At 29.4% G+C, this 20,249-nt stretch overlaps 1 protein-coding gene across 6 annotated transcripts in view; it reads left to right on the forward strand.

Moving 5' to 3' along the window:
* Vrp1 (Verprolin 1) overlaps positions 1-20,249 on the forward strand; it is a 43,408-nt gene that overhangs the window by 20,562 nt on the left and 2,597 nt on the right. For 4 of the 6 annotated variants that reach the window (XM_065510970.1, XM_065510968.1, XM_065510969.1 and 1 more), the window contains exons 3-8: positions 11,238-11,604; positions 11,669-11,967; positions 12,935-13,131; positions 14,247-14,717; positions 15,116-15,258; positions 15,329-15,771. In XM_065510970.1, the coding sequence (XP_065367042.1) occupies positions 11,238-11,604; positions 11,669-11,967; positions 12,935-13,131; positions 14,247-14,717; positions 15,116-15,258; positions 15,329-15,771 (1,920 nt within the window). Of the gene's footprint in view, positions 1-6,924; positions 7,080-11,237; positions 11,605-11,668; positions 11,968-12,934; positions 13,132-14,246; positions 14,718-15,115; positions 15,259-15,328; positions 15,772-20,249 lie in introns of those variants that run through there. The other 2 variants (XM_065510972.1, XM_065510973.1) reach the window with 2 other exon arrangements.

Consider the following 20,249-nt stretch of genomic DNA (forward strand, 5'->3'; position numbering starts at 1 on the left):
GTGATTTTATAATAACGTTTATTTATTTACAAACATAATTGAAAACAATAATATTTTTGTAAATTAGAAAGAAAAAAACTATAATTATGTAACTCTGTTTGACATTTGCAACTAGTGTAGTTACAATTAACATTAGCCAAAACCACAAACGCCATTAGTAACAACACTGGCTTCTTGTCTTACTTACACACTTTCTCACAGGAACTTATAATCTTCTTCATGATATTGTCATTCAGCCTAATATGATAACGGCTGCTGTCTCACATACTCTCACACATAATCTTCTTCTTCTTATATGTAATTGTCATTAAGCATTAAGAATGACATGATTTACACACAGAGTTGTATTTATTGAAATAGTACAGTGTAATAGAATGATGTAAGTAGCCTTATTAATATTCTGTAACAGTCAATAAAAATGTACCACATAAAAAAACACATCATTCACATACCAAAATGTTTCTCTAATATATATTTATTTACTTATTTATTATGTGTAACGTAACAAATAAAAAGACCGTCAGTCAGTCTAACAGATGGACATATAAAATATTTAATGAATTACGTTTATTTGGTCATTTTATTAGAGCAACACACACTTATTTTTATTTTGCTGGAGACGACATATCAAAAAAAATAGTCAAGCGTAAAATTACTACACACATTACGTACAGTGGGTAACAAATGTAATTTTGTACGTTTTTATGCAGCTAATAAAACATATGAGAACAATTTATGACAATATGTACATAATTTTAAAAGATTATTGAGGCGCAGTTGCAAATAGGACCAGTACTTTTTTTTATTAAATATTTATTCTTAGGAAACAGTATAATAGAGCTTTTGCATTATTTCTTAAAGTTTTTAAACTGGTTCATAGAGATAAAACACGTTACCAATCGTTTTCGGTAGTGTGTCTCCCATAACATTTAACAGAACTTGACAAAATTTGACACTAATTACCTCAGAAAGTTACGTTACTTAAACGTAACGTTTAACAAACTTTACAGCTATGTTTTAGTAACACAATCTTCTGCCATTCTTGTAGGTTGTTTTTTATAATTTTGTGCATTTTTTATAATATTACGTTAAGTTACATGTGTTTTTTTCTTTTCTGTTTGTTTTTTTTTTCTCTGCTCAAAAGGTATTTCACCTCATAATGGTAAATAGTAAACAAAAATAAACAAACTAAACAAAAAAAATATATAGAAAAAATCAAAGTTAGCAAAGGGCGTTTACCGTTTGTGTTGTTTTATATTGTATATTTCAAACATATTACAGTTCAAATTTTAACTACATATATTCATATACAAACCTCCTCTATTCATTCATGTAGTATTTTACACAAAAATCTTCAAGTTTTGTTTGTTTTTATTTGTGTGTTTTTTTTCCTTTTGCCGACGTCTTTGTTAAGGTTTTTATAGCCCACTTTTGATAGACTGGTGATTTTTTTTATGCAATGCTAAAAGCCCCTATATACAGCTAATGACAAAAAATTGGTTTGAAATAAAGTAGTTTTTAATGAATTTATGTAGGTAAATGAAAATATACAGCCCTGCATGAAATAATGTAAACAATACAATATAACGGCTTATTAGAATATTTGGCAACACTATGAATTAAAGTGATGCCACTGTTATACTTTGCTTACAGGATTTGGCAGCACTGACAAGTAGTTGCTGTAAAAAAAGACGTTTGACATAAAACAGTGATGCCAAACATGCGTTTTCGTATACTTAACTTGTATTATGCTGTAGTGTTGCAATAATACTGCATTTACGAATGTAGTCGTGCTTAATTCTTTTATAACTCCACAAAAAGCACATAAAGCGATTCCTATGTAAACTTATATGAAAAACATTAAATTAATATACTTTGACATTCGTACAATATTTAAGTCATATTCTTATTTGTTTATTATAAAATGACTAAATACATAAAATGTAAGAAATAATTTGGAAAATACACAAAATTTTAAACACCCATAAAATGAAGCAAGGAGAACACGAGTCATAAAAACAGGCAGGGAATTTTAGGTGATACATTTTTGGAAAATTTAAAATTTTTTTTTTGCAATTGTCTGTATATTAAACAAATTTATATGGTGTTTTGAATGTATGTAGCACATGTATTAAGTACATCATCATCATGCAATGTTTAATACATACAGTTTTCTTTTTTTTATTTAAATATGTTTCGTACTTCACTTCACACAAAAATGTACTTATTGGACTTTGGTTAATGGTTTTAGGCGGTAGTCATAAATATTTATGTTTATGCTGGCAAAATAAAAACAAACAAAAATTTAATCATTGTGTATGAATATCGATCGGGGAAAACTTAAGCCGTTTAAAAAGAAATATTTTACAAATTACAAAATAAAAATTTTCAGTTTTATAAAAACAAGTAAGAGTGATATTCGCTTGAAAAAAGTAAGAAAATACAAAAAAAAATTTTTGTTTAAAAAAAATTTCGTTGGAAAATTATTTTTGGTGAAACGTTTTTTGTGACAAAAATAATTTTTGGTGACAAACAAAATTATTGTTGTAAAAATATTTCCCAATTTTGAGCCATTGTCGGTAGAAACAAATTTTTGTTTTCAAAATTTTTTTAATTTTTAATATTTTTTTTAAATTAATAATGAAAAAACTTTTATGCAAAAAAAAAATAGTTTGGAAAAAAAATTGTGTTCCATATATTTTTCCCGATTTTGATGCATTATTGGTCCAAATGGCTTTATATACGACTTAGTATTCGCGATATGGCTAAAAACTTGAGGGCCGATTTACCCGAATTTAAATAGCTACCGGAGCAGAACTATAGCGGATATATTGATGTATCAATCATGTTATTTGAGGTCTTTGGAAAGTTGATTTCAACATACGGACAATATATCGTCCTGGATTGAAGGTCCCCGAACACTTCCTCAGCGAGGTTCGGAACACTTCCTAGAGGAAGCGCTGAACGAGGTCGATTTATTATTAAAACAAAACCGAATGTTTTGTTTTAAATACCAAAAATTCTCAATTACCAAGGCAAATGGTGTAAATTTTAAAATAACTAATGAGAACATTTTATTTATTTATATTTATATAAATGAATGACAAATTCCAACCACAAGTCTTAAGAAATTGCGTTTTATTTGCAAATAATTATAAAAAAAATTAAAAACATCCTAACACTTGGCCACAATCTATAGCTATAGACAGAGAAAGAGATTAATGTACAACCAGACACATAAATGTCCATAACCACTTCCATATTAATTCAAATACTAAATAAAACAAATGATCTACGCACACTCTGAGTTGTGATCATAAAACATTTTATATACCATACATATTTATATTTATTATACTCGCATATAAATTTAAAAATATATAAACAAGTTTATTTAAACAAGTTATTTTCTGTCTTTTATATAAAAAAAAAATAAATTAAAACTATTAATTTCCAGCTCATTTTATATGAGATATGTATTACTCATTTAGTTAAAAGAAATGTCTTTTAAATATTTAAAGTAATATTTTTTCTTAAATTTTTGTTGGTGATTTAAATGTGCAATTTTTTGTTTGTTAAATAACACATAAAATTTTAAATTCAGTTTAAGGTTTAGTCACCAAAGTTTCTTAGAAAAATTAAGTGTTGTGGTTGGGTTTTTGTTTTAATGTAACCGGTCATGTTTTTTGTAAGTTGGACTTTAACAAAAGTTTTTTTTATTTTAATTATTTTTAAAGTAATAAAAAACTAAAGTATTATTTAGGCTTTATGACTAATTTAGTTAAAAAAAGTAAATTTTTATTTAAATTTTACAAGTTTTACTATATTTTATAACTTTAACGTTTATTTTAAATTTATAAAGTTTAACATTTTTAACGGTACCCTATAATTTAAACACTTTGCAACACTATGAATCATAGAGCTGCCATACAACTACATTTGTTCTGTATATGCCGCTAACAATATTACTGCATTACTAATTAACAAAGAATCTGTTTATTATTAATCAATTATTATTGTACGTACAATAAATAAATGAATGAAAATACGTTTTGAAATCTATTTACTTTGATATATTCGTTGTATAAATTATTTAAATTTCCAGAAAGACTTGCCTTTTTTGTTGTTATTGAAATTACTCAGCACAAAATAAATAAAAAACAAGTAAGAAAGTATGGTCGGTCAAGCCCGACCATATAATACCCTACACCAAGTAAATAAGTAAAAATATTTTTCTTTTAAAATATCAACAATTTATATTTTTGAGTGATTTTCGGAAGTGGGCCTTATATGGGAGCTATGACCAATTATGGACCGATCACCATAAACTTAGGTCATGTGATTTATGTCGATATTAAAGTTAACTATGTTGAATTTTGTGTGTATACCAACATTTTTAAGCGATTTATGCACGTTAAAGTGATTTTCGGAAGCGGGTCTATATGGGAGCTATGACTAATTATGGACCGATCGTAACAAAATTTGGTGACATGAATTTTGTATATATAAAACTTATTTGGTGCGAAATTTGTGTAGATACATAGATAAATTAAACATTTATGACCGATAAAGTCCAATTTCGATGGGACATTTGTATGGGGGCTAGGTGAAATAATGGACCGATTTTAGCCAGTTTCAATAGGCTTGGTCCTTGGGCCGAAAAAGTAACATGTACCAAATTTGATCGAAATATCTTCAAAATTGCGACCTGTATACTTTAAGGTGGGTGTTAGGCTAATATTTTTGGGCGTTACAAACATCTGCACAAACGCATTATACCCTCCCCACTATGGTGGTGTAGGGTATAAAAATGACACAAGTCCAGAGTACTATGTTCGGCTGTAAAGAATCTTAAATACCCTTTATCTTATTAGAACAAAAACAGTATTTGTGAAAAAAATATTTATTAAGGAAATCGTTTTTGTTTCTTTCCCCGATTTAGTGTGAAATCTGGATAATTTCTCCGAATTTCAGTTCAGAATCTTATTTTATGCTAAAATAAAGCTTATTGCCATGGCTATACACTATCATTATCAAGATATTTACTTACATAGGGAGTTTTCCAGGTTTCCATTAAAGTATCGGGCTTAAAAAAATATTTTCCCCGAAATTACCCCATTATGGATCCAAAGTTACATTATGCTCAGAGATTGAAATACATAGTATCCGAGATTTAGGCAAAAATATTATTGATTGTCATGGTGGAATATTACGGCTTCATGTATTGTGGAATATTACTTTTTTCGGTCAATGCTAGCTTCAAACGAATCTGTTGCGTTTGGTACAGGTTCCCTGTGATGGTCTGGCCAGATTTCAGCAGCTCATAATAGATAGGACCCTTTTGCTCCCAGCAAATACAAAGAATTACCTTAGCGCCATGGATATTTGACTTTGGTGTCGATTCGGCTGGTTGGCCTGGCTTTACAATGGATCCAGTTTTCATTCAGTGCAAAAATGATTTTCTTTTATAGCGTTCAAGCAGCACTTCGGAAATGCAAAATCGTCTTTCAAGGTCTGTCGGCTTCAATTCTTATGGTACTCAATTTCCTGCTTTTGTGTGAATTCTGCTGCTCTCAAACGTTTTGATATTGCTGCTTGAGTAGCTCCCAATAATTTTGCAAGCTTTTGTTGAGTTTTACAAAAATCTTCATGGATTAATGCCTCCAATTCTTGGCTTTCAAACTACTTTGTGTCAAAATCAGTATCAAAATCACCACTTCTGAACCGAACAAACCTTCTCTCGTACGTTGAAAACGATGGAACACATTCACTATATATCGACTTTTTGGGACGCAAATGAAAAATATGGAAATTACATGTATTTGGAAAAGATTCCATTGTATTTTCCACCACTGTATGCCAAAGAGTGACCGCTCAATTCTTGACATTTCATCAATTGACGGATATTTTAATTTAAAACTTCAAATTTGCTCAGCCATTATAATTTTTTAATTTTAGAATTTTTACATTTTATTCACTTTAAATATATAGAACGTTTTAAAATGTAGTAAAATAAAAAGTCCGAGGGTTTAATTCGTGCTTTAGTTTCATTTGTTTTAAAACTATTACATTTTATTCCTTTTAAATATGTAAGTGTTCTAAAACAAAAAGTAAATTTTAAATTGTACTGTAAAATTCTTTAGTATTGTGCTAAAGTATGTTTTAACAATTAATAAACAAAACTAAAATTTGTAATAAATCTTTGTATTTAAAATAAAATATTTACTTTATTAATGCAAATGCCCATTTACGCGACCTCCACAATGTCATTATTATGCATTAAATGCTCTCATGGTAAAACACACAAACGAACACGTATAAACACTCCTATATAAGAGGCTCCTCATGTTTACATCTGTATAAATAAGTATGTGCGGGTAAATGTAAATGGCCCCCCTTTATAGAGTAAAACAAAATTGTATGCAATTGTTAATTGCACTCTCCCGCTATGTTTAATGACTCATTGTTTTGTTTGTTTTGTTGATTGTTTCTCTCTTTCTAGCCTTTTCTATGTTTTGTTATGATATTTTTTAGAGTATTTATTTATGTCTTGATATATTTATAATTTTTGTTATCGCATGCGCAACGTTTTTTTTTTTTTTTTGTTATTCATTGCTTTGGCTTTAGGATTTTTTTTAGGTTTAGCATTTATAAAGTTAAATGCCGTTTTTCAATATATTGTAACAAACAAACCGTATTAAACGTGTTGTGTAAAAGATCGTGCGTGTGTGGTTTAGGCATTTATTTTTATTTTTTCTATTTTGAAAGTGTTTGAAAAATTATTTTAAAGTTTTATTAAAACGTATTGTATGTGCATTAAAGAAAGTTGTGGGTTTTTAATCTGTTAATCAAAGTGATAAATTTATATTAATTAGATTGTAACTAAAAGAAGAGCAAGCAATTTTTGCTTGGCAGAAAAAATAACAAGCATGTTTGCATTTTTAATTATTTGATGATTATTAGCAAAAGAAATTTAAACACAAAAGATATAGCAAAAACATTTTAATTGTTTAAAGTTTATTGATATTAAATAAATTTTAATATACATTATATTAAATTTATAAACACACATATTTAAGGTAAATTTCACTGGTTTTTAAATTAAAATGTATAAAGAAAAATAGTGATTGAAAATAATAATTAAGTGTTTTAGTTTATAAATTCAGTGTTTTAAATTGATAGTAATTTATAATAATCTTTCAAATTTTTGTTAAGATCATTAACAATATAAATGTTACAGTGATTGACAATACAATGGAAACTTATCCAAATATTCAATTAAGTGGTAAAAATCTAAAAAAAAAAATATTTTTTTTTATTTATATTAAAACCACACATAAGAACAAAAGCTGAAAATATAAAGCAAACTAAGAAGTATTAATTATTATTTAAAAAAAATTTAAACGAGTTTAATTTTTACAAAAATTGTCTGGTCATTTTAGTGACTCAGTATTTTTTTTTGGATATTCCTCGTTTTTTATTACCGCTTCACAGTGACGATGCATTGAACCAATTAAATAATAAATCGTCTGCTTTGAAATATTTTGCCATTCCCTTATAACCGCATATAATTTGTCTGTCCGTACTTTATCATCTATAATTTCCCATAGGAGTTCTATGGGATTGAGATCTGGCAATTCAGCACGCCACTTCAAAACACGTTCAAAAACGTTTTTCGGCCAATGCTCGCTTCATACGAATCAGTTGCGTTCGGTGCAGTTTCCCTGTGATGGTCTGGTCAGATTTCAGCAGCTCATAATATATAGGACTCATTTGCTCCCACCAAATACAGAGAATAACCTTAGCGCCATGGATATTTGGTTTTGGTGTCAATTCGGCTGGTTGGCTGGGCTTCACATTGTTTTTTTAATGGATCAATTTAAGGATCGCAAGTAATGATTCGGTGCAAAAATGATTTTCTTTTAAAGCGTTCAAGCATCATTTCGGATATGCAAAATCATTTTTCAAGGTCTCTCGGCTTCAATTCGTTTGGTACCTAATTTCCCTGCTTTTGGATGAATCCTGCTGCACGCAAACGTTTTGAAATTCCTGCTTGAGTAGCTCCCAATTCTTGGTCTTCAAACTTTTTTGGCTAGGGGATATTTGTCTTCCGTGTCAAAACCAATGGAACACATTCGCAATAAGCTATGGTGAGCCATCGGTGTGCTTCAGCGGCACTTTTTTTAAAAGTAAGAATTAATGGCAGATATGTGCCCTTCAAAATGATATATAAATTATTAGAAACAAAAACCGCGTTCAAATATATGCCATCTATTGTAAATTCCACATTTTTAAGTCATACACCCAATGTTTTCAAAAAAAGTTTCCATTGTATTGTCATCCACTGTATATAGCCATGTAAATCGTTTTATCCGTTTTCCTTTTTTATTTCCTTTTTCCAAATTCCCTCACTGTGGCGTTTGAATGTACTTTCCATCCCTGAATATGATATCATTTCATACTGAATGCCAATTTATTGCAATGAAAAAAAAGTACCTTATGTTGTAAATTTAACAAATTTTTTGCTGAGATTTAATTTTTTTGCACAATTCTAGCTGTTTTAAGACGAAAGAAACTCACCTGCGATAGTTAAAAATATTTTAATTTAGGAATGGAAAGATGCATCTTTTTTTGTATGTAATTCTTTTTCTTGCAAATGACATGCACTTTTAAATGATAGCATGTATTTGATATACAAATGAAGCTTTATAATAAGAACATAAATTTAAATCGATTTTTTTTTTATTATTTTTAGATTATTACTAGATCATACATCATAGGCTATAGAAAAAAGTAAAAAGAAAATTCTATTGCACATAAAATGTTGTTAGAAATTGTTGTATTTTTTCAAAAATAGTTCTCACTTCCATATTACAATAAAGTTAAATTTAAAAACTAGTAATTGATTGTTATTAATTTGAGTATGATATCAAAAAAATGTTCATTAATTTGGTGTCACAATACCACCATTCCATATTTGTCTATGATTTTTAATTTGCATTTTTCTTTAAGCTAACGTCATTGCAATTGTTTTCTGTAATTGCAAGCAAGCATTTGTTGTTTTAATTAAACAAAAATGTTTATTACAATTAACAGAAAAACATGATTCATTTATTTCGTTATTTTTTTTTGCATTTAATTTGGAATTGCGTTTGTAAGCGGTTTGTCATTTTGTTTCTATATAAACAAATATGTATTTATTTAACAAATGATATTTATTTATTTACTTTGGAAGACAAAACAATTTTAAAAATCACTTTTATATACTACTTACATTCATATGAACAATTTTTGTATGCCTGTGTCTTACAACGTGTTTAGAATCTTAATTATCTACTATACTTTTCAAGATTTTATGAATAAATAAATTTTTCAACGCTTTAAGGTTGAGTTTTTTATGATATTATTTTGTTTTATTAATATACATAGTATATACAATTTTTTTATTTATTTAAAGCCGCCAGAAGTCTTTTTATTATTATGAATTTTATTTTATTTTGTAAAATTTAAGATTTCCGCATTTATTACTCATAAGCTCTTGCATTATGTTACAATTGTTGTATGTCCTCATAAAATTTGATTGAAAAATCAAATAATAATACGTTTACTTTGAAGTATGTTTAAACATTTTCTTAAAATTAAATAAATTCATATATTCAATTTAAGAGCTCATCTGTAGATCTAACATTCTATTTATAATTATGATCTAAATCATAAAATTTTTTATGTAAACAAAATCATTTGTATATAAAATACATTCTCTCAGTTTCAAGTGAATGAAATTTCCAAAAATAAGAATTAAAACAACTAACCAGCGTTGCCTATTTAGCAATTTTTACCCCCCATCTTGGTTAGCCATCAATTTTGTGTGCGCACTTGAATTTGTCTTGTTTATACACCTTTTGTCAATGTTATGTTCCTTTCCACACAAGACAAATGCATCTGAGGACAATAAATTGTTCACTAATTAAACAAATTGATGGCTTGTCAAGACACAGGGTTAACAACCTTTCAACCTACATGCTATCAGTTTTAAGTGAATGATATTTCCAAGAAAAAGAAACATAACGGTATATTTACTAACCGTCGTTGCCAATTTAGCGCTTTTTAACTATCTTTGGGCCTGTTATAAATATGTATGTATGTTCAATTCGAAAACACAAATCTGGAGCCGTATGTTGTCTGATCAGAATATTACAATTTTCTATGCAAACAGCATCATTTTTGTATTAAATTAATGGTATCAGTTTCAAGTGAATGATATTTGCAAGATTAAGAAGCAAAACAACAAAACAAATAACCAGCGTTGCCTATTGGGCGCTTTTTAACAACAATTTTCAATTCAAAAGCTCAAATGTAGTACAATCTTTAAAATCAGAACAAAAATATACCTCCTAAAATTAAAATGAAACATCCTTTTAGAAATTATTGATTTTTTTTTTAATTCCCCACCGAACTGTTAAATTTTTCAAAATTCACAACGTATATTTTAAATTTCAAACACTTTGTCTTAATACTTCTAAATAAAAATGAAACTTGTTAACTTGCCAAGTGTTAAAAACAAATTAAATAATTGTTAAACAAACAACATATACGATTTGTTACTGTTTTAATCATTTCAGTTCAGGGTTTACAAAAAATTAATAAAATCATGTGTGTAGGCTTGATTTGTATTTGACAAGAGATTTTATTTCTCCACTATTGTAATTTCTTTTGGTTTGGTGGCCAAACCAATTGATGAAACTGTAGGTAGATAAATGTATACAATAACACAGGTCTACCATAATAATAACGACATAATTTACTCTACACAGTGTAACAAATATTGCTGTCTACAATACAAATAATTATTTTGTATAAGGTTTTCAATATGATAGGCTACACTGTTAACCAAAATAAAGAAACTATAATGAGTTATAATGCAAATAAATTTAATAAATAATAACACACCAAAGTTATAAATGCGTAGGCTTCTTTCTGCTAGTTACAAATCAATATTAAAGAGACATAAAATAATATTTTATTGAATTTGAAATATCAAGAAAACTAGGTATAATTCAGTCTTAAACATAAAACTAAACAAAGCACATGTTGTTAACAAGAATTTTCTTTTAAATTTAAAAAAAATCATGAGATTGATTAGAAATTATAACAAAAAACCAGTATTTATCTATTATTCTGCTATAAAACTCTATAAATTGTTCAATAATAATGTATGTCTTATTTTTTATTTATAGATGGCTATACCCCCTCCCCCGGGTCCGCCACCACCACCTGGCCCTCCTCCACCACCCATCATGGGTGGTTTAAAGTTGGGAGGCGGAGCTTCGGGCGGTGCTGATCCCCGCTCCGCTTTATTGCAATCCATACAAAAGGGTACAAAATTAAAGAAAACCAATACAGTGGATAAAAGTGGTCCAGCCATGTCGGGTAAAATATGTGATGGTGGTTCACCTAAACGTCTTACCAGCGGCGCTTCAAATAATATAAGCAATAATAATAATAACAACAACAATAGTATTGGCAATGGAGCCCCTAAACTCGGTGGACTTTTTGAGGGCTTATCCTCAATGCCAAAATTGAAACCAGTTAATGGTAGCAGAAGTAAGTTTGAGTTTTATTTTCTTTTTTTGTTTCCACAAACTAATTTTTTTTTATTATTTTTTAGCACCCGCCTCTAGTGCTTCATCGGCCTCCATTAATCGCAGTAATAGTCCACCTTCTTTAACCTCTAATACAACATCAAATGCGGCCGCCTCTAATAATGGTCCTTTGGATTTCAGTGCTGAACTAACTAAACATTTGACGTTGAAACGTCAAAAGCAACAGCAGCTGCAACAGCCAACTGCAACAACAGCTCCACCGCCTCCTCCCCAAACACATATCAATGCTACCGAAGCCAATTTGAAAACAAATCGAGGACCACCGCCACAGCCACCATCACAGCCTCCTAAAAATTTATCAACGGTAAGTAATTTTAGTTAAAATCTCGATCGTAACCAATTCTGTTGAAAACAATGGTAGAATTTAATTTTGCTGGTCCATAGTTCCCGTGTTTTGGGGCTCCAAAGATGGGATATTGAATGTTTTATTTTTTATACCCTTCACCAAGAGTGGCAAGGGTATATATAAGTATGTCATTCCGTTTGTAATTTCTACATTTTTCATTTGCGACTCCACAAAGTATATATATTCTGGATCGCTATAGATAACGTATTCGATATAGCCATGTCCGTTTTTCCGTATGTATGTTGAAATCAACTTTCCATTGCTCCCATCAATATATCGGAAAATCTCAAGGCTGGGTTGCTCGAGAAAATCGGCCCACAATGGCTGAGATATAAGGAAAAAACCGGGACAACCTCGATTTTTTCCCTGCAGCATAAGTTTGTAATTTCTACATTTTTCATTTGCGTCCGTCCCTACAAAGTATATATATTCTGGATCGTTATAGATAGCGAAGTCGATATAGCCATGTCCGTCTGTATGTTGAAATCAACTTTCCGTAGCCTCCAAATAATTTACAGACATGATTGATACATCAATATATCAAGAAAATCGGCCCACAAATGGCTGAGATATAAGGAAAAAACAATATGGATATCTAATGATAGATATTTCAAAGTCCATTGCAACGATGTATATAAGGGGTCAAAATCGGGAAAAATATTTTTTAACCCGAATTTTTCTATTTGTCATAAAGTTTTTTTTAAAAAAATTTACGATTTTTTTTTAAAAAAAAACAATTTAATTTTGTTTACTTAAAAATATTGTTTGTATTTTAAAGTATAATTTGATGAAGGGTATACATATAAGATTCGCCACAGTTTTCTAAAATAAGAATTTCAACTTCAAAGGCCCATAACTCGGAAACATTTTTATTTAAAATTTTAAAAACTTTTTTTAAAATCTATATAACAATTTTCTTTTACAGAGTACTTCCGATTCTCTTATAGAAAAGAATAAAACCAATGGTTCTTCTACAGCCAATGTTCGTTCGTTTATATTTTCCAATAATGAGGCATCAGCTACAAAACAATCACCACCACCGCCGCCACCCACAATATCGGATAAATTCATAGAGAAAATCAATACGGGCGGTAGTGTTCGCAGTAAAGCGGCCAATTTAAAGTAAGTACATTTTAATTTGTTGAATGTGTTTTGGCATTTTTTTCTTTATCTATCTCTCTATCTAGACTTTCTCATTACATTTCTATATACAGTATATCTAAGAAATATAAGTAGTGTAGGTTTTTTTTTTGTTGTTTTTTACTTATTATTTCTAATGTACTTTAAATAATTATTCATCATTTGTTTTGGTTATTTATTATTATTTAAATAAAAATAATAATATAATACATATACACATTTTCATATGTTTGTATATCTCAGTACTTTCATAATCTTTCGTTATAAATATTCATTTCATTTCAATTTACGTTTATATATTATAATTTTCTTTATTAATATAATAAATGGAAAAAAACAGTTTTGTTAAACAATGACATTTGCTTGCAGTCTGAAATAAATGTATATTATAAACTAGTTTATGGTAAATCCAAAGTATTTTTAAATAATATCTAATAGAAGTTGTGGTTACTTTTGTAAATTTAGTAATATGACACTTAGCGTTTTAGAGTTCGAAAATAATATAGGGCATCACTGCTTTACGTCAAACGGTTTTTTAAATGTAAATGGTGGGCGCAGAGAAGGAAAAGTTGATGCAATCTACATTTTTGTTACTAATTTCCATTCCTGGTTGACATAAATCCGCAAATTTACTGTATTTACTAGCCCACTGTATATTTTAAAGAAAATTTAGATTTTGCATTTGATTTCTATAAATAGCTGTACGAAATTTTGTAGTAAAAAAAGTTAAATTTGTTGTAAACAACATTTACACTTCTTCTTCATTTAAATGTCATTCACCCTGGAATGACATAATATTTTAGCAACATTGTACTTCTTCCTATAAATGCCATTCAGGCTAGATTGTCATACGAATATTTATATAACCGTTGAAAAATCTGCTCAGATTCATACATTATATTATGTAACAAGCAAGTAGTGTTAATAAACTTTTAAATTGATGATTTCATTATAATTTAATTTAAAGAAAATTTGGCATTGAAACTTTAATTTTTGTGTGTGTAAATTTTGTTTGTTTGTACATTTTTATTTTGTATATTTTATATTTTTGTTTATTTTATTTCTTTTTCTTTCGATTTTTTTTCCGTTTTCAACAGTTTGTGTTTAGGGAATAATAATGTATTTGTAAATAATAATAATAATACAACAACATCAACAACATCCATAACTTCCCAAAACACTATAAACAACAACAATAGCCACAGCAACAACAGTTTAGCGTCATCGTCCTCCTCATTGGTCACCTCATCGGTTGCATCTGGTGGATCATTGCGTAATTTAGCACCCAATCGATCAACATTATTTGGTGGTGGTCCGGGTAGTAGTAGTGGTGGCAATAATAGTAGTTATAGTAGTAATGGTGTTGATAATATAACAACAACAGCAACAACAATTAGTCCATCGGCTTCAGCTTCACCCTCACCACCCACTAAATCGCCATTGCCCACGTTGAAACCAAATCATGGCAAACCAAATTTTGCCCCCAAACCACCAGGTTTGCAAAAGTTGGCTTTGGCCAATGGTCAAAGACCCGGTGTAGCTCGTCATCATAGTATGAAATCGCCAAGGTATACAAACAACTACAATTTATTAAACATTTTCTCTCACATACATATAATAACGCCTTTAAAAATGCTTACTTTATCAAAAGCTTTAACCATCACACCTTCTTCTAAATAAAATAAAAAAAAGCAAACCTAAACAAAACATATTTTATTCACCCAAAACCTAATTTAATAATAATGATAACAATAATGATATAATATAACATTTATATATCCTAATTTATAAGCTTAATTCAAATTCAATCTAAAATCTTATCTTAAATTAAAAATATAAACTAATTGGTTTTAAATTCAGGCTTTTTATTTTTTGGCTAAATAATCCTTAAATGTAAATAAAAATAAATTGTTAATATTACTAATGAATTAAAAACTTGGTTTTCTATATTTTTATGTTTAAACAGATCACCTCCCATAAGTGCTAGTGTTGAGGCGGGAGGTATAGTATTTCCAACCCAACAACATTTTGGTACTATGCGCACACCTTTCGCCCAATCACAGGAGGCCATTAATTCCGGTTTACGCACAGCACCACAACCACCACTGGGTAAGTGTTTCTTCTATTTCAAATAAATAAACTCTATATTAATACTACTTTAATTCTTTTCATAATTTAGGCCGCCCCACAGTGGCTCCACCCAAGCCACCGAGTGTTAAGCCACCACCACCCCCTACACCTGCACGCAGTACTTCCAATTCAAATTTAAATCTCTCCTCTAACTCAGGCTCTTCTTCGAATGTTGGACCTATAAGTGCCGTTAATACTGCTCTCATATCACAGGCTAGTGTCTCCTCATCGCCCTCGTCGACCCAACCACCTTCCACCTCTTCGTCTACCAACAGCGTTTCAGCTTTGCGTGATCAATTTCGTTCGGGTGTAAGTTCAACGCCACCGCCTCCACCACCGCCCTCAACGACAACGAAAACCACGAGTAGTCCATTAAGCAGTAATAAATCACCGAAACCGATTATCTTAAATGGTGGACCCATTAATGCACCACCATTGCCACCGCACAGAACATGTCCAGCACCACCACCTCCACTCAGACAGGCAAGTAATGTAAGTTGACAAAAGCATAATGTTTTATATAAAAAATCTAACCATAAAACCTCAAAATTTATAAAATATTGAAAATTTTTGTTTAAAAAAATTTTAGTGAAAAATTTTTATTATGAAAAAAAAAATGTTCCTATACCGGGGGTGCGGGTTCGATTCCCGTCAGAGACTCTAATCTGTTTCACTACAATTGGCTTAATGTCTTTGTTACTCTGCTCGTTAATGCAAATTTCACACAAAATTTCCAATTTTAGAAAAAGAAAAAACGCAATTTAGAGATTTTAATTTCAAATCTGGAGCGTAATGAGCTATCGTATCGAAAAATTAAATATTGGGGGTGTATGACTTAAAAATGCGGAAGTTTTTTTTTATAAATTTTAACTGTTTTTTTGAAAGTATTCAAAGTATTGGCCATTGTTAACTATGACCTTTTCCCATCTTTCTGGCAACATATGGATTCCGAGCCAAGAGAACTGCTCATCTTTTGAGTCCAACAACGAATCAATCCAATTTTTTGCTCGATATCGAATGCCATCATAATCTCAAGTAAGATAATTACGATAAATTTTACTCAATATCGAATGCGATAATTCGGCCTAGAAAAAGAATTTGACAAACAAATTTCAATATTAAAATAATTAAGAGAGCTATCTATAATCGGCTTTTATATACCCTTCACCAAAGTATACTTTGAGATTAAGGTTAAATAAAAAATTAAAAAAAGAATTTATGAAAAAAAATTTGGTGAAAAAAATGTTTGGGTGGAAAAAATTTTAATGAAAAAAATTTTGGGTGAAAAAAAATTCTGGCTAAACAATATTTTCCCCGATTTTATGCCATTATCGGCCCAAAATATACAATTTTTCATACATAAAATAGTTATTAAAAAAGTTAAAATTGGAAAAAAAACACTAAAAATTACAACTTATCAAAAATCTCTAAATTTTACAAACTCAAATAATCCAAAATTTCGCCAGTTATGTCAGTAAAACTATTATTTCATATAAAATATTGCACTTGTTTTTCTCTTCTCAATTCCCTGAATATCCCAAAGGCCTTTAAAAAAATTCCATTCAAATTCCATACACTCAGCATTTTTTTAATACAAAATCGACATATTCACATAATTTACAACTTCCTAAGTTGATAAGGCATTTCCTTTTTGTTTTTATTAACATAAAATTCCTTAAATCCCCGGAAAAAAACTATAAATTTAATCAAAAAGTCATTGTTCTAGAAAAAATAAAATAAAAATCTAATGCAGCATCACGTTCTATTTTCTTTACAAACATTTGAATTTTTTTTCCTCCACACGCCTGCTTCTTGCCTAAACTTGTGTTTAAATTGTTGCTTTTTGTGTATGTAAAACATATGTATGTATACTACATACTGTAAATTAAATAAGGCAAAAAACAACTATGTATGGCGCCAAATTGTCTTAGAATTCATTCATGACTGAGTTCTATATCCATATTCATATACACAAAAAAATGTGTCTGTGTAACAAAATTTTATGTTGCCTATGGTTAGGCATTCAGACGTATTTTTTACTATACATGTATGTATGTGTGTTTGTATGTATATTTCTAAATATAACCTGTTATTTTGACGTAAATAACTAGCCACCCCTAACGTATAAGTAATTGATTTTTGGGGGTATTATGTGTTGATATGTACAGCAAAAAGGTATAAATAAATATTACGAATTGATTGTACATTTATTGAATACATACAATATTTATGTATATGTATTTCATGCGGTAACTGTAAATTTGACAATATACATACATACATATTTTGTGTACAGCGTTGCCAATTTTGCGTTTTTGGGCCAAATTCGTTCTTTTGTCAGTCAGCTGCGAAATTATCAACTTTTATCTTATGATTTTAACAACTATTAAGGGAAATTAAGAGAAATATGAAATAATATAATTTATTAAGGAGTGAGATACAGTGACAGAATGCCAAATCAGGCCAAAAATATGTAGACACATTAAGAAGTCTTATGAATGGAAGCATCCTCTTTTGTAAACATTCCTTGATGTAAATTTCGGTATTTATAAAGCCCTTTGTAACAAATGTTTGGCTTCTTTTGCCGCAACTATATATTGCTCACCATGCCAAGAACTTTTTGAGAAAATTTTCCGCCTTTGGGTCCTAAACTTTTCTACAACATTCCCTCGAACATCAGCAACATAAAAATATTGACTCAGAAGCTTCGAAAAATGTTCCTGAACATACGTTTCGTCATCCATTATGCAGCACGTATATTTTTTTTTATAACATTTGACTTCAATTTGCGTGCTCTGTCTTTGGCCTCTAAATTTTTTAGTAGCGTTCCTATCAGGAACTTTTTGAGCCTTGTATGTTTTAAACCTGCATTAGCTTTAACTTTTCCTACCAAATAGTCCGAGTACTGAGCTAACCGGACTGCTTTTCTACCGGATGTGTTGGGAGCTCTTTTGAAAATGCTTTCTATTTATTGGATTTAGACTCATCATGTGGACCACTCCTTTTACGTGAACCAGGTTTTCTATCAACGGACAAGTTCTCACATTACTGTTTATTAACATTGGAATCAGTTTGACGGCAGACCTTCGATTGTTTGGCCAACTTTTTTGTTGAAAATATTTAATAATTTTAGTACGCACAATTGAACTTTAGGTAAACTTTATGTCATAGGTTTTTACCTATATCTTGGACATTTATCAGTCGATTTTTTTTATTTTACCAAAATTAGTTTTAATTATATCTGCTATATTCTAGTAAGAACAGCGTTTACTCAGATAAAATCTATTCATATTACTTAGAACATTTACACCTTAATAAATTCGTTAATCGCCAAAATTTGGAAAAATCTGGAAACCATTTCCTGCTTACTTTATGATTCAATATAAAAATAAGAACCGGAAAACGAATTTATACCAAAACACGGTTAGACAGACATTGATAAATCGAGATCGCTATATGTAAGGATTTAGAATAAATATACTTTAAAGGGTCGCAAATGAACATTGTAGGAATTACACACGGAAAGGGTAAAAGAAAATGTCATAAATGCTTTATAAATCCACATGTTATATGAAAGAAAGTATTTTCGATGTTATCATGGTCTTGATGCAGTGGCCACTTTACCTACCTTAAACAAAATATCATCAAATTACCGTTAAATAAATAAAATCTGGCAGCTATGTACGTCAGTATTATTGATTTTTCTTTTTTGTTTAATGGTAACACGGCAATTGGCTTGTTTATCATCTCATGCTCTCTTTTACTGTTAACTGTATTATTTCCTTTTCCTACCATTACCTTTTCTCTCGCACAATCCAGTGTAGTAGTATGTATAGCAAAATCAAAACAAACTTAACAATAACTAAATCATAAGGATTTTGATGTTGTGCTTTCATACTAAACTTTATTGTTATTGTTTGTTTGTTTTGTTTTTCTTTATTTCGCCACACTGCTGCACCATCATCACATGGTGACTGTGGGTATGTATGGGTGTTGTTGTTGACATTTTTCGATTATGTATTGTGTTGTTTGTGCTAGTAGAAGTGTATGGAGAAAAACACAATGAAAATAAAGAAAAACAAAAGTTGTTGCTTTCTTTTATGTACTACATTTTCCATTTGCATTAAAAGAAAATTCTACTGTGGCAGACTCAGTGTCGTTTTCGATTGCAAGACAATCGTATAGTATTCATATAGACACACACAGCCCAGCTCATTTACGCCCAATAGACATACATACATTCATACATGAACATATAAAGTTATAGACAAATGGCAATTATTAGGGAAAAATCGTTACAGTAATATAAATATACAATGAGTTTGTACGTACATTGATGGTGACAGTTTTTTATAAATAAAATAAAACAACGGTGTGAAATTGCCAATAATAAACAATAATATAATAAAAGTAAAGAAAAGCAGTGCTCAATTTAAAAGGAATTTTATAAGAAAACTACAAAGTTTAAGGCTACTTTAAGGATTTAACTAAAATTTGTTTTGCTTTTGGTGCCCCGAAGATTCAATCATGATGAATTATAAAACTAGGGTAAATATTTGACAATGTACTATTTACTTAACCTTTAAAATTAAGGTGTGAATTTGTGTGTTTATTACACATTAAAGGATTTTTTTGAAATCCTCTTAAATTATAAAGTGCTAGAGAAAAGATGTGAAATTTGTTTAATACTAATTAAAGGATTTGAAATTGTCTTAATGTATAAAGTGCTAAAGAAATTAGATGGAAAATTTATTAAAAATTAAAATTAGTTTTAATGTTCCACATCTGTTGTTAAATGTCATTATTAATCACGAATCCTTTATGATAGATATTACAGGTCAAAAGTGACAAACATTTTAATGAGAACGTAATCCAAAAATTATATTTAAGAAAATGTTTGAAACGTTTACTCTGTATAAATTTGGTAAATATTCCAAAACAAATGGAACCCATAATAACCAAGATAAATG

The sequence above is a fragment of the Calliphora vicina genome, chromosome 5 (genome assembly GCF_958450345.1).
Source record: "Calliphora vicina chromosome 5, idCalVici1.1, whole genome shotgun sequence".
Taxonomy (NCBI): Eukaryota; Metazoa; Arthropoda; class Insecta; order Diptera; family Calliphoridae; genus Calliphora; species Calliphora vicina.